The 26311-nt window shown below is 46.8% G+C and overlaps 1 protein-coding gene across 2 annotated transcripts in view; it reads right to left on the bottom strand.

Annotated features, from left to right (window-relative positions):
• Positions 1 to 22062, bottom strand: part of LOC144155526 (guanidinobutyrase-like) — a 40926-nt gene extending 18864 nt beyond the window's left edge. For both annotated transcript variants that reach the window (XM_077687032.1, XM_077687031.1), the window contains exons 1-2: positions 21728 to 22062; positions 258 to 383 (exon numbers count right to left, since the gene is read on the bottom strand). In XM_077687032.1, the coding sequence (XP_077543158.1) occupies positions 258 to 383; positions 21728 to 21923 (322 nt within the window). In that variant the 5' untranslated portion in view covers positions 21924 to 22062. The remainder of the gene's footprint in view (positions 1 to 257; positions 384 to 21727) is intronic.
• Between the last annotated feature and the right edge of the window lie 4249 nt (positions 22063 to 26311).

The raw sequence follows: 26311 nt of genomic DNA, 5'->3' as shown, positions 1-26311 counted from the left end.
GAGAAAATTGGCTTTCGTGCAGTGCGTTTTGGGTGGACTACCGACGACATCAGTGAGAAACTGAAGGCTTCGCTTTAAAAATCGATCACACCCGAAGCCGTCCGCGAACTTTAGAAGACAGCGAAAGAATGTCTCACAGAGGAAATTGCGCAGCCAGCAATGGCACGTGCAGAGGGAGCACACGAGAAGGTTTTACAGCAGAAGGCTTCAAAGGTGGTGGGGTCTGGGAATATGCGTCGCAGGTTGGGGCAACTCACGCGTGGCCATGTTGTGAGGCCGTAGGAGGGACGATTCGCAGCGCACTTGGCGGGGTCCGAAGCGAGCCCCGCTGCGGTTCGAGGTGCCGCAGTCAAAGGGGACACCGTACACGGCCACGTCCAAACCTGCGCAGGTGCATCAAGTCCGTTGCTGCCGGTGAACCTTGGTAGGTGGGCTTGATTTGCCGACTGATACATCAAGAGTGCGCTGTGAACGTGCCGACATCATCAGCTACATCTTCCCCGGACATTATTGATGCTACCCTGTAGAAGCGCAACTGTACGAGCTTCAACGTATGATGAGTAATTATAGCGAAGTTATCGAGTGCTTCACAATATGTATTTTATGTATTTACGAGCAGGTTAAAGCCTGCATGCTAAAGGTGTGCTGGCAATTGTACTTATGTTCCACATTCACCACCACCGTACAAGACGACAGCACCACAGTTCCACGGACATACTAAGCAGTACAAAATGACCATATTTAGCAAAACTCGCAAAATTACAAGGATACTAACTTTTTATGGAATAACACTGCGACAGAGTCACAACGCATTTTAAAAGAGCTAGCTTTTTTTTTTCAGCAGCCTTCCCCCTCCAATTGTATGAAAGCAGCCCGAATAAGATGAAGCAACATCATATGTACATTGGCTGAGAATATTTTGTACCGCTTTTACAGTGTGTTATAGTATGCTTTTTACTTTTGTTTGGTTTTAAATTGTCCTTCCTCCTCCCTTATGTGATACCCCTCCCCGGGCCCTTACGGGTACTTTCAAAAATAAAAAAAGCAGAAGAAATTACGCAGAGAAGTGAAAAATTCCACCGAAATCTATTTGCCCGATCTCAGAAGGAATATATATATATGTATATAGACGATCAAAAATAGCACAAGGATAAACGCTACAGAGATAGAGCCATGCTTCTGTATCGTGAGGAAGTTTAACACGAAGATTTAAAAGTACACTTAGATTGAAAGCCCCATACAACTTCCAAATAAAAAAAAAACGATTGGCATTTATATATAAAGTTCTGTCAGAATCACTGAAAACGTTACTCGACAAAGTACTAGGTAAAGTATTAGGTCACGTTTGAAGGTAGGGAGGACAGTCCGATTTAATGAGTGCTGTATATTATTTCTTGTCTGCATAAGCTGTGTGTTCCGAAGCTTGAGCAACTTATCGTGAAGGTTTCGCTCAACGCACGCAGACTGTTCTTACAGCGCCAGCTGTTAACAGGAAGTTTCCCGATATAGTGGCCGGTGAAGCTCTATGAAAATACAAACAAAATGACCACCTACAGTCTCGAGAGTGAGTGACAAACGTGACAGTCATTTATAAGGTGACGTGATCTTGCAGCCAATCAAGGAGAGTTCCGCCCTCTACGTCAGGGTCGCACCGGGCAATCGGTGTGCGCGAGCTGTGTCAAAGGTATTATAAAGAGGAGAGGATCGCACTTGCTTCCTTGCCTCGGAATCAGAGAGCAATCGATGGCTCATTATCTTTAGCACAGAACACGTGATGCAACATCAGCTTTTTCGGAGTGTGAGAGAGGCCTTCCGCGTGGGCCTCAGCGCCGATATCGAGTCACCTTTCCCCAGAGGTCGAGATACAAATCGACATTCCGCCGTGCGTGATCGGACGGCGAACTGCAAAATTCGTCAACGTGTGCACTCCTCAAGACTCCAGCCTTTCAAAGCCAACTCCACGAGAGCGTGAACGCAGATGTGGTCGTCAAGATAGACGCAACTCAGCCCACTACCATTAGGAATGCTCGCATTAAGTTGGCCTATACAGCCCACCCTGACAGGCGTTACATTAGAGGGGACCATTCTCAGAATATTTCTATCTGTAGTGTTTTTTTTTTTTAAGTGGGAATGCACTTTATAAGCGACCCCAAACCATCCACCGCCGGCGGCGGCGGCGGCGGCGGCGTCCGCAGTGCTCCTCTATATTTAAAAAAGAAACAGCATCCGGCGCCAGGTTTCGATCCGAGGACTTTGCGGCCGCAGCGCGACGCTCTACCGACTAAGCCACGGACGCCACGCTGATATCAGTGTGAGTAACGCGCCTTATATCTTTAACGCATTCAAACTACGTCGTCAGCGGCGTGCGTTGGCGACTCAGCGGCGTTATAGCGGCTTGATAACTGCGTGGTGTACACGTGATACTACAAACCCGATGGAAGAGATGGAAGAGAAGGCGGCGAGGCGGTGGGCTGCGGGGGCCGAGCGCAAGCGCCGCAAGCGGGCCGACAACCGTGCATTCGCACTTTCACATTCTCCCCCTCGGGGAAATGCGGGGGAATTTTTTTATTACGGTGAACCGTTTTACCTCTAGCACCAGTATACGCGTCCCCGCATGTGTTCCCAGGGAGGGGAAGGGATGTACTCGAGCCGGGAAATGTCCGCGAATAGAACGCGTCCGTGAACGGAAAACCGGGTGGGGAGAAAGGGCACTGCGCGGCAGCAGACCTGGTCTATAGGTGGCGTTGATTGAACATCTTCAAGGGCAGATCAGTAGAAGAATACACCAGAAAGAAAAAAGACGACAGGACGACGCTGAACTGAGGCAAGGCGTGCGAGAAGGGGGAGAGAGGGTGGCGTCGGAGCTATAGCGCTGCATTTGAGCCGCTGTGCTTTGTACTTTCACTCCCGTCTACTCCCTCTCTCCCCCGCCGGGTTGTATGCAGATGAGCTCCCTGTCAAGCTCAATGATATCCCCAAAGCACTTCCTTTCCTTTTACTTAATTCCCTCAAACCATAACAACAACAAACATTTGAACCGCGCAGAGGGAGAGAGTGCGTAACGCAGACATCAGAAACACCGGGAGGCGGATAGAGTGTGGCGTCGAACGCGACACAGCCGCTCCCATCTCCAATCGCGTGGACATCGCCAGCCGGAAAGATGCAGCAGTTTCATGCACTCCTTTGGACTGCTTCCCTGTCAATCGTGTTTTGTTTTGTGAACATGTGCAACACAATGGAACCAAAACAGTTTCGCTGGGTTATCCACAAACACGTGACAGGTTGAGCCCACGATTTTTTTTTCTTTTTTCCTTTATTTTTATCGCCTGTACCTAGTATTTAACATTGTACGAACTAAGCCAGTCGTGCGACAACGGGCATGCGTGCGTATTTTTTTTCTACCATTTAGTGTCATTCACGCTGTTTTCATACAGAGTACGTCTTCAGCAAATTCACCGGGCTATTCTGTTCGATACTTGAGAGAAAGTAAACGGCTGACTCGAATCGTTCCGCCAGTGAGCCGAAGCGCCCGACTGCTGCGTGCAACGAAAGGAGCCCCATGTGTACACGAGCCGACCAAGCCGCCGCTTCTGCTGACGCTTCGGCCCGGCGCTCCGCGCTGCCCGTCACTCAAAACGCGCACGCTGCAGTCTTTTATTTATTAATGCGTAGCATTCTTTGCCGAAGACCCCACCCCCAGCCAATGCAGGGTAACGCCCTGCATTTCCCCAGAAATGCGGATATCGCGGAAGTTCCACGTGTAATTGCTATAATAGCGCAAATGGAGATAATTGGTCGAACGAAATTTTCAGACTTAAAAAAAATAAGAAAAACATAAAATAATTGCGGAAAATGCCGAACCGTGTAACGCCCTGCATTTCCATACTAATGCATATTTCGGGAAAGTGCCACCTGTAGTAGTTATAATAGCATAAATAGAAATGATTGGTGGAACAAAATTTTCAAAAAATAATAAATAACACAAATGTAAAAAAAAAAAAAACAGAAAATGGCGAACCTTGCAACGCCCTGCATTTCCACAATAATTCAGATTTCGCGAAAATTCCACTTCTAATCGTTGGAATAGCGTAAATGGAGATAATTGGGCGGAGAGGATATAGAAAAACAAAAAAAAATTGTCTGGAAAAACTCACACTGAAGACAAGCGGCGTACCAATGCTACTCATTAGTCGACAATTCTCTGAATGTCTCCAGAATTTTTTATTTATTCATATACCCACATTCCGCCCAGAGCGCATTACAGTAGGGGGGTAAAAACACATTTTCACACACAAAATGTGCCAACAACAAAAAAGGAATAAAGAATAACAAGGAACAGTAAAACAAACGGGGAAAAATATATATTATACAAATATACAAAATATGCATAATATACAAAAGATATGCAGCACTCAAAGTAAGACACGTATGCAGAAACATGTGTATAAACTCGCGCACAAAATAAAACAAATATGCAGTAAGCAGACATGTGCACTAGGAAGAATGGTGTAGAAATTTATCTTTGAAGATAACTGTGCAAATGTATAAGGAATTCGTTGTCACCTGCGCCTTGGATGATTTCCCGGGGAAGCTGATTCAAAAATTTTATTGTGCGGGGGAAAAATGAATTCATAAAAGCAGTTGTACGAGCGGGCATTTCTTTAATCTTAAGCGCGTGGTCAAGACGTTGCGAGACATATGTGAGCCGCATCAGGTAAGCATCCTTGTTGAGTGGTGTTCTGTCAAAGTATACCTCTCTTTGAAAAGCCTTACGAAAAAGGGCGCGACGCGGTGCAAGCGTAGGCCAGCCAAGGTAATCTTTTATCCGAGTAAGGCTACTTAAAAATCTGTAAATCCTCGTAGAGCGCTGCACGGGCCACCAAACGGGTCCGAGTCCGACCCGGGCCCGTGACATCTAGCCCAGGCCCTCCCGAGCCCGGTAATTTATTTCTAAGCCTAGGGAGGTACCGCGTGTGCGTGAACAGGTCCGGACTTGGACGCTGAAGGAGATTGGTTTACTCTATTTGGTTGAGTGCTCTTCATAGCGAGCAATCAGACGGAGCACCTAGTGTGTACAGCACTCATGAAAAATTAGGGTTAAGTAGTGCACGCATTTTAGCTTCCCCCGTCTTCAGGTGACGTCACACAGGCGTAATAATAGTTCGTATTCTTGCGTCAGAAGCATCATCACCTTTGTTGACCAGATTCTGTGCGACATCACGTGATTGTCTCGGGCACAAGTTGGTATGCCGGAATTTTTGGTGCCGCGTTTCAGTGCCCGAGTACTGTACCTGCATTGAAATGTTCTACCTGCAGTGGTTGCTCCACTGCACGCAAGTTTGGTTCCCGGCCGCGGCAGCCGCATTTCAATGGGAGCCACATGTAAAACACACGATTACATAGACATATGTGCAGAGCTACAGGTTGCCTGAATTATTCCGTTCTTCGCTACGGCGTTTATTCCAATAATATCTTTAGAATGTTATACCAAAATCATATAAAGTCTTGATGCAGTACATGAAATTTCATTAAAATAACAGTACGTGACCATCTGACTTATCAACTAACATCAAAAAGCGCGTGGAAGTTAACTAAGAGCAATCACCTTACTGCTATTTTTTACACTTCGCGGAGGAAATATTGTTACGCGGTAATATCCTCGTGCCAATATTAACGACTCAGGGCTACAGCTTCAATCTCGAACCCGGCCCGAGCCCGGCCCGGGCCCGCGGCATTGATCCCCGTCAATAAACGCTTCGAGCCACCGGGCCCGCGGCCGGGACGGGCCGGGTGGCCGCGGGCCGGGACGGGCCCGGGTTTTCGGGTTAGCCCGGGCCGTGCAGTGCTCTAGTCTCTTCGTAACAGAACGAGAAGCGCGCTTTTGTTGCTCCAGTTTGCATCCCCGCACCCGACGGGGCTTAAAATCTCAGGCGTTCTTTCTCGAAGTACAACTGATTTCTCAGCACCCAAAGTATTCAAGCCGGCTTCATTTCCCCCATTGAACCAATGCCCAAAAGTCTTCTCTTAAAAAGTTAGGTAACTTCCCCACTGATTACTCCATAAGAGACGTACGCACGCAGAAAACACAGGTTGAATTTAACTGCAATCTCACCACCTCCGTTTTCATTTTTTTTTTTCAGATTAAGAAAAAGGCCACTGCATATAAGAAGTCCGGGCGCTAACATGATCTTTTATGATTCCTAATCGCGATTCTCGAAAAATAACTTAGCGTCAATTTTCTCCATATATTTACACAACTGGCAAAAAAATACAGATAATATACGAACAAAGCCCTCCAAAAATCAAGCCAAATGAAAACTACCGGCACTGAATGAAGCCCACACTCAGTGTTATGCAGTTCCGAGGCGCTTTTGGGAGCTTATTCAGAGAAGCGAAAGTTGTCCAGGCTTAAAAAGATTGCCAAGTCGGAACTTCGGTGAGCGAGTTCGAATTGCAGTGCTGGTTTCGAACGCCATTAAAAGGGACACTATTTCAGGAAGGAATTAAGATCTTCAACTGCACAATTCATTCAACAATTTTCTAGAGAAGGCGAGCGCAGTGATGCGGAAGCTATAGCATTCTGTCCTGCAGCCAAAGAAGCGCCAAATGTATTGCGATCTCCTTGGCGTACATCTATGGCGTGGGAGAACGGAATCACAATATCGAGCGAAATTTTCCGACAGCCAATTAGGCAGACTTTCTTTCCCTGGGTGTTTAACGCTTCTGCACGCGTGCATGAGACACTCGACTGAAAGCCCCAATTCATTTGCCCTCATTTGGTGAGGTGACGATGCGGCGACGGCACAACGTTGAAACTTGCCTTTCCCGGGCAGCAGATGATCTCGCATGCCAAATTTTATCTTGCATCTGCCTTGCCCGAGTTTTTCGGACCAACTAAAAACATTCCGCTCCATATCTTTACCTTTTTCGTACGGTCACCGTGCGACCTTTCCTCTGCTCCTTTAGCGACACTGTGAGAGCACTGCAGTTTTTTTAGACTCCACTTGACATCACGAGGATGTGCAATAAAGAATCCGAATAGTGCTTGCTGCACAAAGCAGTTGCCAGACAACCTTTCAGAACAGTTGCCAGGCCACCTTTCAGTCTATCACACCTCATACGTTGTCAAATGTGGTACGCGCAGGCTCCAGGAACGATACCTCGGCGCAGGTATGTCAGCAGTTGTGGGGCTAGGAGAGATACGTGTTTATAGACAGGCACGGCGAGCGAGCGAGACGGGTCAAATATCTCGTTTAAGGCTGCACATAAAATTTCCTTCCACAATAAAAGCCTACCTACCGTACTTCACCCGTCCATCATATTCCCTGAACAAGGTGAAAGCACTTCACCGTCTATTTGAGGGAGGCTTGTTGTAATTGTTATTGTTTTTATTCCTTCGATTGTGAGCGCCTACCTTGGGAGCCCACACGTTTCTTATTACAGTATTTATTCCATCAAAATGAGGAATAAAAACGAGAACTCATATTCATTTGAAATATTAGTCCAAAATGCTGGTTTCATCTATATGTTTTATTTGTGGACTAAAATTGTACAAGAAAGATGAAGCGTTACAACATTCTGCCTCTTCAAGGAAAAGGAACCACGTGGGTCCTGCAAGGGTGTTAATATATATATATATATATATATATATATATATATATATATATATATATATATATATATATATATATATATATATATATATATATATATATATATATATATATATATATATATATATATATATCAGAGAGAGAGAGAGAGAGGGGGGGGGGAGAGGGAGAGAGAAGCTTCAATCAGTGTTGAAGTGAGCATATTTGTGGTGGTCAGAGTACTCAGTCCAAGACTCCGCTGGTACGGCCGGCTCTCTTCGCACTTGCCGCTAGCGAAAGCTTCGTTCCCGGACGGGAGCTGGCCAGCGTACCCCCCACTGCTCGCGTGAAGCGTTGAGGAGGAGGGAAGACCAAGGTTCACTCGGCATTGCCAGACAATATGGTGCAGTGTGCCTGGGGCTTGGCAGTGAATACAGAGAGGATCATACAGAGTAGGATGGAGGGCGTGTAGTCTGGTTGGGTGTGGGAATGTGTTCATCTGCAGTTGTCTCAGGATGAAGTTCCTGCTCTTTCGTGGCCTGATCGATGGCTTGAGGGTATAGTCGTCTCGTTAGTCGGTAGTGTTGAGTAATGTCGCCGTACGTGAGGAATGGTTGCCAGGATATCTCGCAACGTTTTTGCAGTGCCCAGTGGGCGAGTTTTCCGACCAGGACTTGTGCCGTCTGGTTGCTGCGAACCGGAGAATGGGCAGGGGTTTATATGATTTTAACTTGTATACCTGTGGGGGTCTTTGGAGGAGGATCCGAAGAGCTTGTCTTGAGATCCTACCTCCTTGGTATGTTCGGCAGGCAGCTTGACAGGCGGTGATGATTACTTTAGACTTTGTCTTGGAGAGGCGAGGGCGACAGCCGTCTCTTCAGCCTGCTCTGTATTGATGCTTGAAGCGTCAGACTTATAATAAGGCAGGTTCCCGACGTAATCACCGCCGATCTTACCCAGCACCTAGCATATTCCGCCGCGTCTGTATAGAAGACGTGGTCTAGGCCTCCATACCGTTTTTTCTAATGCCGTAGCTCTTGCTATGCCTATTCCCGTATGATGTTGAGGGGGCATATTCCGGGGTATTTGTCGAACAAGAATTCCGGTCCTTATGCCGGGGGAGATGTCCACTGCGTTTTTTGTGATGTGCGGTGCCGTGTACCCAAGCTTACCTATCTTTTCCTTTCGCGTTGGCTTTGCTTCGAGTCTCACTTTCTGCGCCATTAGCTGGGCCTGTATGAGTTCCTCGATGTTGTTGTGCAGGTCCAACGCCGTGACGTGGACCGTAGAGGGGCTCGTACGAAGTTCCGGGGCTTGTTTATGTGCCTTTAGAACAAGTGCATCTAGCTTTTGACGCTCCGATGACCCCAGAACATCATAAGGAGCCACGTAAACGATTCTGGAGACGACGAAGGCCTGCAGAAGACCGACCCTGTCGTTTTCTTTCAATCCGTGGTTCGTTTTCGCTATCCTACGCAGCGTCCGACTATTTTAGCCGTGGTTTCTGAAGCCTATTGTGGAACAGGGCGTTTTTGCAGTTTTCCTGGTACTTCATTCCTAATATTGTGATTGAGGATGTCGGTTTGATGAGTATACCGTCAAGCCATATTTTGATGTTATATGAAAAGTCCTGGCGGAATTTTTGTACTATAGTAAAAAAATTCCGCCAGGACTATATGATGAACTCTGACTTTTGCAGAGCACAAGCTAAACCACATCGGTTGGCACTCAGGCGGATCTTGAGCAAGGTCGCCCGCACCTCGGCTGATGTTATTGGCCCATCGAGATGTGCATTGGGACGTCCCGCGTACTCTGGCAGCTGCAACCTAGGTGTAAGCGGAAAATATCCTGCATGGAGCTGCTGTAAGAGGTCCTCTTGTGTGCCAAGGAATAGGTGAATGATGGCTTGCAGCTACTTGCTTGTTTCACTCCGACTTTTAGTGGGGCCGATTAGTTAGCAGCTTAAAAGAAAACATCACATTTTTTGCGCGCATTATTGGCATGCTGTCCAACAGCGCTGGTAGATGCCGTGTCAGTTCTCTTTTAAACCTATATGACGCTCACGGTGATGGCCTCTTACGCTACAGCCTCCCAGCACTGACCCCACTCTCCAAAAAACGTTAGAGGGCTAGAGAACCTACAGGCCAAAATACTACGAATCTGTCTTGGGGTTCAGAAGACCACATCTATACTTTGGGAAGCGTGACAGAAAGTAGACGTCTTCCGCTTCCTGCTTTGCAGGAACTGAAGCTATGTCGTAAGCAACTGCACGTTGTTACGAGACAGTGTGGGCATCCACCAGCAGCCATCTATGTGTCCAGGGCGCAGGAGGCCCTACCATCACATTACCTGGCCCCAGCCCCTTTTCTTCATCCACCCTGGATGTTATCTCCGATGAAAATCACAGTCACTGTGCCTGGCTTCAAGCTCAAGGCACACATATCGGCCCCAGCTTTGAAATGTTTTGCCTTGGATCATATTAATGACATCTGTGGAGGCCATACGCATGTGTGGGCTCTATACAAGTAATACCTCTTGGGTGATTGGGATCTGGATGCCCTCGTCGCGAACCACCATTTCCGTTCCACTTGGCCACAAGACATCAACAATGGCTGCCGAGCTCGCTTGGCTGCGGGCTGCTTTTCACTATATCTTAAAGCAGCCAGCCACTAAATGGGCTTTTTTCACAGATTCCTAGTCCGCGGCATCACTACCGAAAGATCAGATGAAATGGGAGATGCATTTTCTGCTCCTTCAAGCAACACAAAAGCGGCACAGCGTGGAACTGCAATGGCTTCCTGCTCACTGAGGAGTCGCCGGAAATGGTGCAGCTGATAATGCGGCCTCATCGTCTCACAGCCGCTAGGTTCCACCGCTGCCCATTCCTTTTACAAAAAAGGATGCGGCAACCCTTGCATCCTCGATTTCCCGGAGAACGCAATGATGCATCTGGACCGACAAAAGGCTTCAATATGCGCCTCAGCATCTATAGCTGACCCTAAATGCAGCTGCTTTCAGATGCCTCATGGGCTCAGCAAGCGTGAGGAAGCTGTACTACATTGCCTACGTCTGAGCATGGCGTACATACAGCATTTTTTCTTCAAAATTCAGCAGGACTCTTCATCACTCTGTTCAACATGCGACGTAACAGGGGATGTCGAACATGTCACCTGCACGTGTTCAAAATTAACAGTGCCAAGGCGGGCTCTCCTAACATTCGTGTGTGCTGCACTACGCAGGCCTTGAACTGAGGGCAGTTTATGGCCTTTGGTCGGACCCGCGCCAGGACGTACGGGCCACCGAAGCTCTGTTGGGGTTGTTGCCGCAGCGCTGCAGCTTGGACCGAGTGTTGTGATTACCTTCACTGCCAAACTCTATGTATCTGCATGGAAATTCGTGCGCATCACCTTACTTTTTATTTTTTATATATTCATTTTAATTCCCCCTATGGCCTAGGAAGCTAAGGGAAATGGCTCGGCTAACCTCGCTTTTACCATTAAACGTATTCTCTCTTTCTCTCTTAGTTAGCGGAGGATTTTACACTCCGTGGATGTACTTAGTCTTCATTGCAGTAAATGAGACATCTGAAGCCAGTTCTGTCTACAGAGCTCGGCCGCGTATTCAGCAGCACCTCTTTGTTGAGTGAGGCTACTCGTGTTTGGAGGCTCTTGTTGCGCATATGTACCTGCCATGTGCGAAGACGGCTGCGCCTAGCCTTCCATGAGTGAAGGAGGTGTGGGTCAACCGCTGGAATGTGAGCGGAGAGGCTGAGGTTTTTCGCATGGTGCGTGATTTCTTCCACGAGTGTCTTCGCCCATTGATTGATGTCTTCTATCTTTTACTCTGGTTGACCTCTTCTACGGGTGCGTGGTGTTTCCCAGTGAGGGATTTTTGCTACCCCGATGACCCTACGGATCTGAGACTCCGGGATTTTGGTCTGTAGTACCGTGTGATCACTCCCTAGGTTGTTCCCCGTATTACTCCAGGCGGCATATCATAGTGTTTATGCCCGGATATGAATAATCTTTCCTAAATTATATTTTACAAATCTTGGTGAAATGATTTCAAGCCACATATGGCTTCCAAATGATTCCCGAAACAAAGACGCGCACAAGCTGCTGCCATTTACACACTCCTAAAAATGCGTATAAATATATCTCGAACGCCGCCCTATATTTGCGGCGTTGTTATCGCCATTGACTGCAGACGGCCTCCTGGAACACTCGGAGAGAATATTCACGCCATTCTGCTATCTCGTACTATGTAGATTAGAGGCATCCGTTCACGAGAGGCAAACAGCTGCAAGCGGCTGCATGGATACTGGATCACTTCGTTGTGCGCCCTCGGTTGAAAGTGGTTGTGTCGACGTCGACACAGACGCCGCGGCACAATCGTTACACTGAACGGGGGAAGCAGGCCAGTCCTTTAACATTACAATTTGGAAGGCGCATTCATTCCAACGCCAACGTTCCTTAGTATCAGCAACAGAGAAGGGTTCACTGAGGCGACCCGCTTTTGACTTCAAGTCGATGGACCTCTAATGCCCCTATTTAATGCCCCTTATTAGATGCTACGACGAAAACATGGTAGGCGCGGCTAACACGTATATAGAGCCTCGTCAACGCGCAGGCATGCTGCTTTCTTTTTCCAAAGCAGAAATAATTTCAGCACATAATGAATTGTGTGTAAGGGTGCTAGCTTCCATCTAATATAAATAAACTAATGCTTTAAACATTCCTGCCCATCTTTTCCAAACACCATTTGTTATGCAGGTTTTATTTCGGTTTACCTCGTTTAAGGCAACTAGGTAACAATTCAGTGTCACTTCCCTTGACGTTTGTAAAGCTCTGTTCATACCGGGTGTCACCGCTATGATGACCGAAAACTGCAGTTCAAGCCAAGAAAATTTAGGAAGGGACAAATGTTCTGTTTGGTACCATTATAACAGCAAAGGAAAACGGAATAAAATCGACAATGCATGGCATTCATATGAACGATGAGAGAAGCACAAAAAAAAAATTCCGGTTATTTGCGGATTTCAGGCCTCACTTTGAGGAAACGAGGGCAGCCAACGTGGGAGTTCATCCCATTATTGGCACTATTGGTAGGAACGCGGAGTTGATGACAAATGACGGTAACACTTCCTCCTCCTGGGTCTCACCGTACGGGAGGAGCGGACTTCCTCCTGATAATGAAAAAGTCCTCGGGATGTAATGTTTCTTATTTGGAGCGCGCTTAATAAGCTGCATCTTGAATTCTATTCCTGAGATAATCAAGGAAGGCAATCTACAAGCGAAGTCTTCCCAGCATGCGGTATTTTAAAGAGAAAGTTGTGCTGTGCTACCTCCAGACAGCTGTTATCGAGGGACGCCACATTTGCTCTCCAAACGTATGCGTTGCTATGCCAGCGAACTTCATACTCGCCAACGTGGTATTGGGAAGGCTTGCAAGATGAGCAGCGTGAGGCAAACGGAAACGTAGGTGAGCCCCCGTAGGGTTGGTGACGTAAACTGAAGCTCCCTAGAAGCATTCATACAATGTGCGTGCGCGGCCATTCTACATCCATTGCGATTTGGCATGCCATGAAAAGTGCCGTCCAGCACTCGATATTTGATTCCCTGCATGCAACACGTTAATAATAAAATAAAGAAACAAGGTTTCTGAACTCACGCCTTGAGGAGTTATTCTGAGAGTTCTTCTTGCAGTCAGCGTTTGTCACTATAAAAAAGTTCGAGGGTTGGTCCCTGCTTGGAGCCGCTTTGCACGATACTCCCGTATGCCTGTCCCCTATGTGTATGTATAGGTAGCGACCCTCATTGGCTTGCAAGAAACTGCAAATGGAAGGTGGCATATGAAAGCAATCAGAAGACGAACTTTTATGCAAGGTGGCGGTGTCACGGTGAAGACCCTAATGTCTTCGTAGCAGCTATTTGGTATCGCGGGTACGAGGCATATCGGCTACCGATACCTTCCAGTTGCTTCGGAAGTGTCTGATAGCGAAGCTAATAGTTTTTGTTTCAACGCTATAAAGTACGAAGTTTCAAACACTTTTAAAATAACGCATACTTTGCTTTTGCCTATAAGTATTATCCGTGATACTCATCTTCGCTTCATGACTTAACAAGATCCAGGAGCTCGCCCCAATCGTGTAAGCCCCGACGATTTTTCAGGCGCTGCCGAAAGCAGTTCTTCTTGTCGTTGGTGATGCGGAGGTTGCGTATTTTGTGAGCCATATGGTTTCAGTTGGGCTTCCGCTGTTGGCATCTGTTGCGTAGTATCGTGCTGCATACGTCGAGGCTTGGTGCGAGCCCTGCTTGCAGAATACAGGTGTTCATTATGCTGAAAAATTTGGGTCAACTTTTTCAGCATTTGCAAAGCAGGACAGCTGCAATGAAGCACTGGTGAGACCGTTACGATCATCAAAAAAGGGCAAACAAAATCGGCGACCGGCATTTGCTGCCCCAAGGGCGACGGGGTGATTGTTTTGAAACAATAAAGTCACCGTGTTTGAAACAAACACAGTCCACTTGGCCCACAGATATGGACAATTGTTTACGTAAAGTAGTACAACAAGAAAGTAGCATCAAGCACAGAAAAGGGGCTCTGTGTAGCACGTTCCGCAAGATGCCTCCCTGGTTGCATGTCTGTTGTTGTTAGTTTAAGCTCGCGCATGTGTTTGTCGCTCTTAGCCTACTACTACTACTGCTACTACCACCACTACTACAAATACCAGCACCACCACCACCACCACCACCACCACTGCTACTACTACTACTATTACTACTACTACTACTACGGAAACTTTCACGCGTACTAAACCGGAATATGCATCGGCTATTTAAGGCCCCCACCAAACTTACTTGATTAATTCACTTAAATAAATTCATAATCGTGCCGCTATATTTATTTCTTCACAGTACAACCCGCGCTCAAGTATTACCACTATTGAATTATCTCTGAACCTCCCCGCCCTCGAAATCCGCCGTAAAGTTTCTCGACTATGCCTTTTACATAAACCTTTCTATAATTTCCCTTCACAACAGAATACAGTCCTCTTCCCGCCTACCCGCTCATCGCGTCGCCTCTTTAACTCGTTAAGTATACAGCGCCTACATGGGTCAACTAACGCTTTTAACAAATATTTGTTACCTGAAGCCATAGAAGACTGGAATAACCTGCCCGAAACCATAGTCAACGAACATGACACCTTAGTATTCAAACAGTTAATCGCAGATTATTACAGTTGTTCTTCATGTATATATGTATTTGCAAATGTTGCTGCCATTTCATTATGAACCTGCCCCACGTGTATGCCTGTACCATCGACCATCACCCATTGTGGAATTTTGTAATTGCCCTCCCCTTATGTAATACCCTGCAAGGGACCCTTAAGGGTACAATAAATGATGATGGTAATAATAATAATGACTACTACTACTACTACTACTACTACTACTACTACTACTACTACTACTACTACTACTACTACTGCTGCTGCTGCTACTACTACTACTGCTACTACTACTACTACTACTACTACTACCACCATTACCACCACCACCACCACTACTACTACTACTACTTCTACTGCTACTACTTCTACTACTACTACCAGTGCTACTACTACTACTACTACTACTACTACTTCTACTGCTACTACTTCTACTACTACTACCAGTGCTACTACTATTACTACTACTACTACTACTACCTTTGTCACAATTATACTAAACCCCGATATAGTGCTTTTGTCTGGGATTTAAAAATAGTTCGATGTAAAAACTTCCGCACGCTCTGAAAAAAAAAAAACGCCCATGCTTCCCTGCTAACTTTCTATTATTGTGGCAAAACACCACGTGTGCATTGTCGGCATTCTTTTGGTGGAATTAGAGAAGGGGGAGCATTTATCCTGGCTAGGGAACTGCTGCTGAGAATGCAACTGAATAAGAAGGAAATAGCACAGAGCGCTAGCTTCCGGGAGCACCTTCGACTGAAGTACAGGACAGAGAACTTTTCGGGCCATGAGTGGAGGAAGATGCCAGCAGTCCAGTAAACAGCTGTCCAGACCAGGCGTGAATACAATATACTAGCGGCGTAAGAGGGGTTTATGAAAAAGTTGTGTAGCAAACTAACTCGATAACGCTTTCCTCTGCTTTTGGCTGTAGGGCTAATCGTCGAAAGGCAAATCGTACTAGGGCATTTCGCGGTAGGACAATTCGTCGCATGGGCCAATTCGTAAGAGGACAATTCGTCGAGATGACGATTCGTCACCCTATTCTACGGCACGGAACGCCAGACTGAAGCAAAGACAACACGGAGCACAGCGCAGACAGACAACACATTTTTACTGAGGAAGCGAACTTCAGGTTATATCAAAGGCCCACCCTTCATCCCTGTGCACAACGAACACGTCTTACATTTAAAAAACGTGAAAAATTATGGAAACGACATACTTCATGCTTCAACGCAAGTACATTCAGAGGTACTTCCTTGTGCCGTACTTGCGCTTATCCAAAATCTTATTATCCAAAACCTCTTATTACTCTTATCCAAAATCAAGAAGAGCTATTTCGCTGTTATCGAGCCTATTGTTTATCGAGTATTTGGTCACCAAGTGAAGGGTGAAACAAGGTTATTGTAGAAATAACCTTTACTGGGGCAAGCTGGTTCCACCAGTAAACTAGAATAAAACACAAACCTCGCAAAAGCAGTCAACAAAGCGTTTGCTCTCGTTTCTGAAGCACCGAATAAGATCGAAAACATTATCGATCAAACAAGAACAGTCTAACATAATGACCGCAAAGCTACACCCTTTCTCTATCAAACGTAACTGTGAGGCATACGACAAGGGGAGTAATTGGCGATCAAACAAGAACAGACTAGCATAATGACCGCAAAGCTACACCCTCTCACTATCAAACGTAACTGTGAGGCATACGAAAAGGGGAGTGATTGCCGATCAAACAAGAACAGACTAGCATAATGACCGCAAAGCTACACCCTCTCACTATCAAACGTAACTGTGAGGCATACGAAAAGGGGAGTGATTGCCGATCAAACAAGAACAGACTAGCATAATGACCGCAAAGCTACACCCTCTCACTATCAAACGTAACTGTGAGGCATACGAAAAGGGGAGTAATTGCCGATCAAACAAGAACAGACTAGCATAATGACCGCAAAGCTACACCCTCTCACTATCAAACGTAACCGTGAGGCATACGAAAAGGGGAGTAATTGCCGATCAAACAAGAACAGACTAGCATAATGACCGCAAAGCTACACCCTCTCACTATCAAACGTAACTGTGAGGCATACGAAAAGGGGAGTAATTGCCGATCAAACAAGAACAGACTAGCATAATGACCGCAAAGCTACACCCTCTCACTATCAAACGTAACTGTGAGGCATACGAAAAGGGGAGTGATTGCCGATCAAACAAGAACAGACTAGCATAATGACCGCAAAGCTACACCCTCTCACTATCAAACGTAACTGTGAGGCATACGAAAAGGGGAGTGATTGCCGATCAAACAAGAACAGACTAGCATAATGACCGCAAAGCTACACCCTCTCACTATCAAACGTAACTGTGAGGCATACGAAAAGGGGAGTGATTGCCGATCAAACAAGAACAGACTAGCATAATGACCGCAAAGCTACACCCTCTCACTATCAAACGTAACTGTGAGGCATACGAAAAGGGGAGTGATTGCCGATCAAACAAGAACAGACTAGCATAATGACCGCAAAGCTACACCCTCTCACTATCAAACGTAACTGTGAGGCATACGAAAAGGGGAGTAATTGCCGATCAAACAAGAACAGACTAGCATAATGACCGCAAAGCTACACCCTCTCACTATCAAACGTAACTGTGAGGAATACGAAAAGGGGAGTGATTGCCGATCAAACAAGAACAGACTAGCATAATGACCGCAAAGCTACACCCTCTCACTATCAAACGTAACTGTGAGGCATACGAAAAGGGGAGTGATTGCCGATCAAACAAGAACAGACTAGCATAATGACCGCAAAGCTACACCCTCTCACTATCAAACGTAACTGTGAGGCATACGAAAAGGGGAGTAATTGCCGATCAAACAAGAACAGACTAGCATAATGACCGCAAAGCTACACCCTCTCACTATCAAACGTAACCGTGAGGCATACGAAAAGGGGAGTAATTGCCGATCAAACAAGAACAGACTAGCATAATGACCGCAAAGCTACACCCTCTCACTATCAAACGTAACTGTGAGGCATACGAAAAGGGGAGTAATTGCCGATCAAACAAGAACAGACTAGCATAATGACCGCAAAGCTACACCCTCTCACTATCAAACGTAACTGTGAGGCATACGAAAAGGGGAGTGATTGCCGATCAAACAAGAACAGACTAGCATAATGACCGCAAAGCTACACCCTCTCACTATCAAACGTAACCGTGAGGCATACGAAAAGGGGAGTGATTGCCGATCAAACAAGAACAGACTAGCATAATGACCGCAAAGCTACACCCTCTCACTATCAAACGTAACTGTGAGGCATACGAAAAGGGGAGTGATTGCCGATCAAACAAGAACAGACTAGCATAATGACCGCAAAGCTACACCCTCTCACTATCAAACGTAACTGTGAGGCATACGAAAAGGGGAGTGATTGCCGATCAAACAAGAACAGACTAGCATAATGACCGCAAAGCTACACCCTCTCACTATCAAACGTAACTGTGAGGCATACGAAAAGGGGAGTGATTGCCGATCAAACAAGAACAGACTAGCATAATGACCGCAAAGCTACACCCTCTCACTATCAAACGTAACTGTGAGGCATACGAAAAGGGGAGTGATTGCCGATCAAACAAGAACAGACTAGCATAATGACCGCAAAGCTACACCCTCTCACTATCAAACGTAACTGTGAGGCATACGAAAAGGGGAGTGATTGCCGATCAAACAAGAACAGACTAGCATAATGACCGCAAAGCTACACCCTCTCACTATCAAACGTAACTGTGAGGCATACGAAAAGGGGAGTGATTGCCGATCAAACAAGAACAGACTAGCATAATGACCGCAAAGCTACACCCTCTCACTATCAAACGTAACTGTGAGGCATACGAAAAGGGGAGTGATTGCCGATCAAACAAGAACAGACTAGCATAATGACCGCAAAGCTACACCCTCTCACTATCAAACTTAACTGTGAGGCATACGAAAAGGGGAGTGATTGCCGATCAAACAAGAACAGACTAGCATAATGACCGCAAAGCTACACCCTCTCACTATCAAACGTAACTGTGAGGCATACGAAAAGGGGAGTGATTGCCGATCAAACAAGAACAGACTAGCATAATGACCGCAAAGCTACACCCTCTCACTATCAAACGTAACTGTGAGGCATACGAAAAGGGGAGTGATTGCCGATCAAACAAGAACAGACTAGCATAATGACCGCAAAGCTACACCCTCTCACTATCAAACGTAACTGTGAGGCATACGAAAAGGGGAGTAATTGCCGATCAAACAAGAACAGACTAGCATAATGACCGCAAAGCTACACCCTCTCACTATCAAACGTAACCGTGAGGCATACGAAAAGGGGAGTAATTGCCGATCAAACAAGAACAGACTAGCATAATGACCGCAAAGCTACACCCTCTCACTATCAAACGTAACTGTGAGGCATACGAAAAGGGGAGTAATTGCCGATCAAACAAGAACAGACTAGCATAATGACCGCAAAGCTACACCCTCTCACTATCAAACGTAACTGTGAGGCATACGAAAAGGGGAGTGATTGCCGATCAAACAAGAACAGACTAGCATAATGACCGCAAAGCTACACCCTCTCACTATCAAACGTAACTGTGAGGCATACGAAAAGGGGAGTGATTGCCGATCAAACAAGAACAGACTAGCATAATGACCGCAAAGCTACACCCTCTCACTATCAAACGTAACTGTGAGGCATACGAAAAGGGGAGTGATTGCCGATCAAACAAGAACAGACTAGCATAATGACCGCAAAGCTACACCCTCTCACTATCAAACGTAACTGTGAGGCATACGAAAAGGGGAGTAATTGCCGATCAAACAAGAACAGACTAGCATAATGACCGCAAAGCTACACCCTCTCACTATCAAACGTAACCGTGAGGCATACGAAAAGGGGAGTAATTGCCGATCAAACAAGAACAGACTAGCATAATGACCGCAAAGCTACACCCTCTCACTATCAAACGTAACTGTGAGGCATACGAAAAGGGGAGTAATTGCCGATCAAACAAGAACAGACTAGCATAATGACCGCAAAGCTACACCCTCTCACTATCAAACGTAACTGTGAGGCATACGAAAAGGGCGAGGAAACGCGCACTTCTCTTCAAACACAAGGTAACGGGGCGTGGTCACGCTCTTGTAACAAAACAAACCGGAGAGAATGGTTCACGGCAATATTGCTTCAAATTATTAACTACAAACGAAGGTTTTACCTCATTTGGTGTTTGCTTTGTAGCGTAATGTTTATGATTTGGCTTCAATTCAGCACTTTCTTAGTAGACGTTGCCTAATTTTGTGGGAATACGCCACGGTCGAGTCATAAACATGCTTCACTACTTTTGATAGGACAATCACACAGGTGTAGTTCACGAAAAGGGCTTGATTTGATTCGGTAACTCTGCATATATCTTTCCGCTGCATGTACGACGAAAATGAACGGTTAGAACAGTTATCTTATGCCATTTGGATGTTGAAATTTTTGTTGTATGCCTTGAGAGTTGTAGAAGCTGCACGTTTACTAAAAACCAATCAACTTTCAACCTTGAGTGAAAAGATTGTCCCAGCGACCATCCCGCGCACTGCAAACTTAACAATGAATTGAACTCTTTTTTTGGAAGGCTTCAGAATTTTATCTTTTATACATGAACTTTCCCCGTCCCAACCTATTTTCCCAAGTTTGGTAAGCTATAAGTCTTTAAATGTCAAACAAAATTTTTCTTTCTGAACGACTAGCTTCTCTCGCGACGAATAGCCCTATCGAATAGCCACATGTGACGTATTGCCCTATGCGAACAATCGCCCTTTTATGAATTCCATTACTACGAATTTCCCTATTACGAATTATCTTTTGACGAATAGGCCGTAGCCCTTTGGGGCTGGCCCCGACGACCCCACGGAGCGTGTATCGAACGGAAGAAAGTTGAGATGAAGGGGTACTTCGTGACGTATGAATGCATGTACCAGAGTTTTTTTTTTTTTAATTTATGCTACAGCCAGGCGTATATCACATTTTGCGATAAAATATTCCAGCGACATCGTAAAAACAAAAGCAGCACGCTTAAAGCTACATTTTAAACACTTGTTTTGACGGATCACAATACCTTTTTCTGTGTTTTTCTAAGGTTTACTTTCAGCAAATAGTCTGCTGCCGAAAGCCCAGAACTGCCCGAACTCTCAAATGGTATGATACGAAGTCCGAAAGCCGATCTTCAGCGCTTATTTGCGACTTCTTCGCAGTGGAATGCGCGACATCCCCGAAGAAATACGCGAGGGGCTACGGACGATTAGAGGCTGACAACGCGCAAAGAAAGTCTTCAGACGTTGCAAAACCATGCATACACCCGGCTTCACTAACTTGACGCTATCTGAGAAGCAGAAACTCTGTTTCAGAATCGCATCCTTGCATGGGTGCCGCTCCCTGTTCGGCACACGAAGAGCCCAGGGGTGACTGTAGTTCGATATAGAAGCACAGTAGTCTACACATTTCCCCGAGATTGCATAAAAACTGGCGGACTGTTCGATACAAGCAATAACTCGAAATATCCCGGTTTGATCTCAAACGAGTACGACCGCGGTAATTCCGCGAGAGCGTTCGCGAGCAAAGCAAGTGAGCGAATGCCGCGCTCTTTCCGCTTGCTCGGCGGTTCCCGCCCCTACCGCGCACTCACCGTGCGGCGAGGCTGCTTACGGAAGGCGCGTGAAGGTGTACAACAACCGCGTAGAACCGAGTACAAACGAGTACAACCGCGGTAATACCGCGAGAGCGTTCGCAAGCAAAGCACGCGAGCAAATGCCGCGCTCTTTCCGCTAGCTCGGCGGTTCCCGCGGCGCGCGCCCCTCCCGCGCACTCACCGTGCGGCGTGGCTGCGTACGGAAGGCGCATGAAGGTGGCGATGCCGCCGGGCCGCGGGCAATCGTTCCCCGACAGCGGTTTGTTGAAGGTGGACCCGGAGCGGGGGCTCGTTGCCTGACCACGCAGCCGGTGGCCGGCCAGCCGACAAACCCACGGCAGCAGCACCGACCGGCCGCACCTCGCTGGCTGCTGCATGACGGAGGAAGCTGCGCGCGCTGCAAGCTGCGAGTCTCGCCCGCTGTAAACAAAACCGACAAAACTCCCGCACGTGCTACAAGATGCGCAGCTCACTCGCTCTCAACGGTGCGCCTCCCCACCTGCGTTTCGGCCAACTGGCGCGGCGACTCCCACGGCAGAGCGCGACGCCACCCATGTGTCCGTGGACGATAAGGCGCTGATAGAGCTGTTTGTCTGCGGTGCCATATACGCGACGGCATTCTCCGGTCGACACGTCAGCACGCCAACAGTTACTGAGCTTTATTTCTTCTGCAGTGGTCCCTTTTAAGTGTTTCTCGTCTTTTTCGTTTTTCAATAAAGCGAAGTTGTGAGTCTTCGCCCGTCCTGTCCCACCCTTACTGTTTTGTCTTTCACGCGCAGTTTTTCTACTCTTGAAAAAAGCATTCTCCCACCCAGGCTGGAGGTCAGGCCATATGTCAGCGATTTTAATGCATTGTACGATACGGCATATGTGGACAATTTAGAATAATTGTTAGAGCATAGGCTCACCCGAACAGCAGAGGAGCGTATGAAAGCAAAAGTCAAGATGTTGCTCAGGAAGTTACCACACTGCCACGGCTTTCGTCTTGAATCCGATAATAAAAGATACACATTTTTTACTGTAGAATGTCGTGTGTGCCTGGTTCCAGGTTAAAATTTTGAGTATACACAGGGGGTGACGAGGCATTGTCATCGTCACTATTATAACGGATCCCTTACAGGGGCGTAGCCAGGTTGGTGTTTCGGGGTCAGAACACTCCCCGAAATTCGTGCATGGAGAAATATGACATACATTGTCTGGGCGCCCGGCGCAGTCTCTCTTCCTTTTTATTTTCTTACTTTTCCGGTGGTGTATAACACCTCCCGAAATATTTTTCTGGCTACGCCACTGATTATAAACGCCCCCTAACAACTATTGGAAGGATCAGAATGAAATGTGGTCATCCTTCTGATCATGTTGGGGAATGAAAAGCGGATGTCACGAGAGACAGCGGCGAACGAAGCGGACAGGAAGACGCATATAACGTTTCACTGCACTTATGGAGCGGGACCATTATCGCTCTACTTATGAGGGATAATTGATTGGGAGGGGGACCGAGGAGGAAACACGGGTGTTTCCGTGGTAATGAATATGTATGGAGTAATGTATGGAGTACGCTATCGTCACCATCATCGTCACCATCCTGTTTATGTTTACTGCAGGACGAAGCCCTCTCCCACTGTCTTCCAGTCGACCCTAACATGCTAATTACTTTGCTGGAAAAGCTCTGTCTCCCTCGTATGACTTTTGGCAATTATTTCAACTCTCGGCTGGCAATCTATAGCTTCGAAATTTCACCCGTAAGATATAACAGAATGATGACCACCACCGCCTCCACCGCCGCCATCACCACCGTCATCCCCCCCTCCCTCCACCATCATTATCATAATCATCATCATCATCACCACCAACAACAACAACATCAGCAGCAGCATCAACATCCGATGCAGGACGAAATGCTCCTAGTCTGCCCTGCCCGAATACATTCGCTGCCACCAAATTGCCTTATCTCATTCCCCGATCGAGTTATCAATATTGCACTTCCAATCTTGCATCTCGATAGCCACTCCGTTATTCTGGTTGTCGACCGATTGTCAGTTCTTCGCAACACATCCCAGCCCATCTTCGCTTCTCGCTGCTAATTTCACCTATGGGGCCTTCCACCCGAGTGTGCTCCCTAATATGAGACGCGCATTAGCTATATCTCTAGGCGTTAATCTTATTATTCTATTTTCCCTGGCTCGTTAGGCCAATCTAAGTGTCCTTTCAAGTTGCTTAGTAAGTCCCCAAATTAATTCGTTATATGTCACCGCCGGGAGAACACATTCGTTGTATGCCCTCCATTTTGGTGAAAGAGGTAGCCTATGCAGTACATCACTGCGGAGAGATTCCCTTCTCATAGCTTGGATCAGCACTCACATCTTACCTCAGATAGTTATACTTATCCACCTCTTCTAGTAATCCGTTGTATCGGCTGAATGGGCGCTTTTTCTTGTCTATTTAGCATTACTTTCGCTTTATTCGTACCTACCTTTAAGTACGAAGTAGTGTATGTCATGTTGATAAAGAAGATAAATACAATGAAGGGTCAATAGCAAATTTATGGTTAAGGAGGGAACTCAGGAAGTCCAAGCGGAGTTGCCTTCCTCCAGACTGAAGTAGTGGTTGTTGGCCATCATTAGTTCAAATGGAGAGTCCATACGACGAAATATGGAAAACGTAACGCAAACCGCTTTTCATTGAATTCTTTCTAATTTATCAATGTTACATTTTGTGTAGGGGTCCCATACTATGCTTGCATATTGTAATGTTGGGCTTATATAGGACTGGTAGCAGAGAAGTTTAACATTTGGTGGTGAATTGCGAAGCTTGTGCCTTAACGAAACAAAACTTTCTGAAGGCCGACGAACAAATGTTGTCAACGTGTAAATTCCAGGACAGGTTAGCAGCGAACTTTAAACCTAAATATTTTTAGCTATTGGCTCGTTTAACTGTAGATGAACCCAGGGAGTACGCATACTGAAAAGGGGATTTATTTTCGAGTTATACAATCGGAAACTATTTTTCTTTTGCGTTTACAGTCATGCCCCACTTGTGGCACCTTTAGTATGTAATATAGATTTTTGTCTGGCTCTATTTGATCATGTCTGATGCAAAATTCAAGAAATAAAATGCAGACATCTGCGAACAATCGAATCTGACCGGTTGGATGAATTACATCTGCGATATAATTTACACATCGAGTGTGCTTTCACAGGCATTGCTCGTGCGAGCACGCGCCGTGCAGGGATGAAAGTGCTGGCGACACAGGAACGGGTATGTGCGCGTATTTGACGGGAAGGCACCACCAAAAGCGTTGCTGCAGCGTTCTTTCAGAGTAAAGGTACCCCCGGAATACAGTCAGCAGGGAACAGGGGGGCCATGCACCGCTCTACTCGGGAGAAGCCGGTAGATGAACGGTGTGGTTCAACTGCCATAAAGCCTCGAACCAGGGCTGGCCCAGTTCCTGGCCTTCTTACCCCTCCACCCCCCCGCCCCCCCACCCCCTATTTTAAAAAAAATTAGGGTATACTCTATTGCAATGGAAGGAATTTTTGTCCCTTGTGAATGAAATGCGAAATGTTGCAAGCCGAGTTGCTTTTTCGGGCTCCCTGCGTGCAGTCAATGTCGCCGCCGATTAAGACGCCGCTGTCTACAGGGTTGTTACCCCTCTGTACGGCCAAAAACAGGCTCAAATGGTGTAAATCCCACCGTTTCCTAGATTGTTGCAATACAGGCTAAGGTTGCATAATGGAAAATTTCATCACATGTGGCTCATGTCAATACAGATAGACAACGTGTCAGCTAAGGTCGTGTTGAGTCGTTCCGTGAGGCCATTTGGTCGGGGGTGTGTAGGGAGGAGCAGATCTGTGAAAGCACTTCCTGTGTCGTTTATTACAACAGCGGAGGCACCATGTCTGGAGACGATATTGTGAGGAAAAAAATTGGCACAGCTTGTACTAGTGGTGCAAGGCTGGAGAAACAGCACAGCTGGCGGCCCCTCTTCCTTCATCGGATAACCGGCTGTTTCAGTTCACATTTATTTCCGAAATTGCCGCCGAAAGTTCTCCATGGCTGGCAGGCCCGGATCGGTTCGTCCGCAGGCTTTCACATCTCTCCCAATGTGGACCGCGTTAGCATGCGCTAGAACCCGCGGCCAAGACCAAAGCCAACGCCCGCGCCTCGCACACAAAGGAAACGCTGTGTCCTGAATGCGATGATAGTTAATTCGGATACACGACGTTTTCATGACGCAAAGGACCCAGGTGCGATCCGGACCGCGGGAAACGTTTTTTTTTTTTTTTGTAGCATGAGCTACACTGGCCGAGGTTGAGCAGATTCGCGTGGATCCTGGAGAGCCGTGCTGCGCATGCGCGGGGAGCACTGACGTCACACGGAGCACAGAAAGTTGCTCGCTGCCCGGCGTCTCTCAAACACCCTACTCGCCCAGCGTCTTCGCCGGCCCCCGTTCCGCACCTGGCGGCCCAGTCCACTTGATGATCATGCGAGGGGTGGCCGGGTGTGTAACCGATGGCTCGTGCGTCGCAGCAACACCGGCGTGCGCCTGTGGAACCGTCTTAGCTCTGGGGTGATTGGTGACGCTGCGCCGGAGCCGCTTGATAAATATACGTGTGTCACGTAATGCGTATACCGTGTGTGTGTCATTGAAGCAGCAGTAAGCATGATAATCAAGATAATCATAGACAACAAGGAAAGCTAAGAATAACCAGCTGAACCTTAACTCACGCTACGTATATCCTGGCATAGCCGAGCTAAGCCACTGCTA

Source organism: Haemaphysalis longicornis, unplaced genomic scaffold, assembly GCF_048455015.1.
Source record: "Haemaphysalis longicornis isolate Haplotype H1 unplaced genomic scaffold, Haemaphysalis longicornis Haplotype H1 scaffold_1, whole genome shotgun sequence".
In the NCBI taxonomy this organism is placed as follows: Eukaryota; Metazoa; Arthropoda; class Arachnida; order Ixodida; family Ixodidae; genus Haemaphysalis; species Haemaphysalis longicornis.
This window is presented reverse-complemented; position numbering and strand designations above follow the sequence as displayed.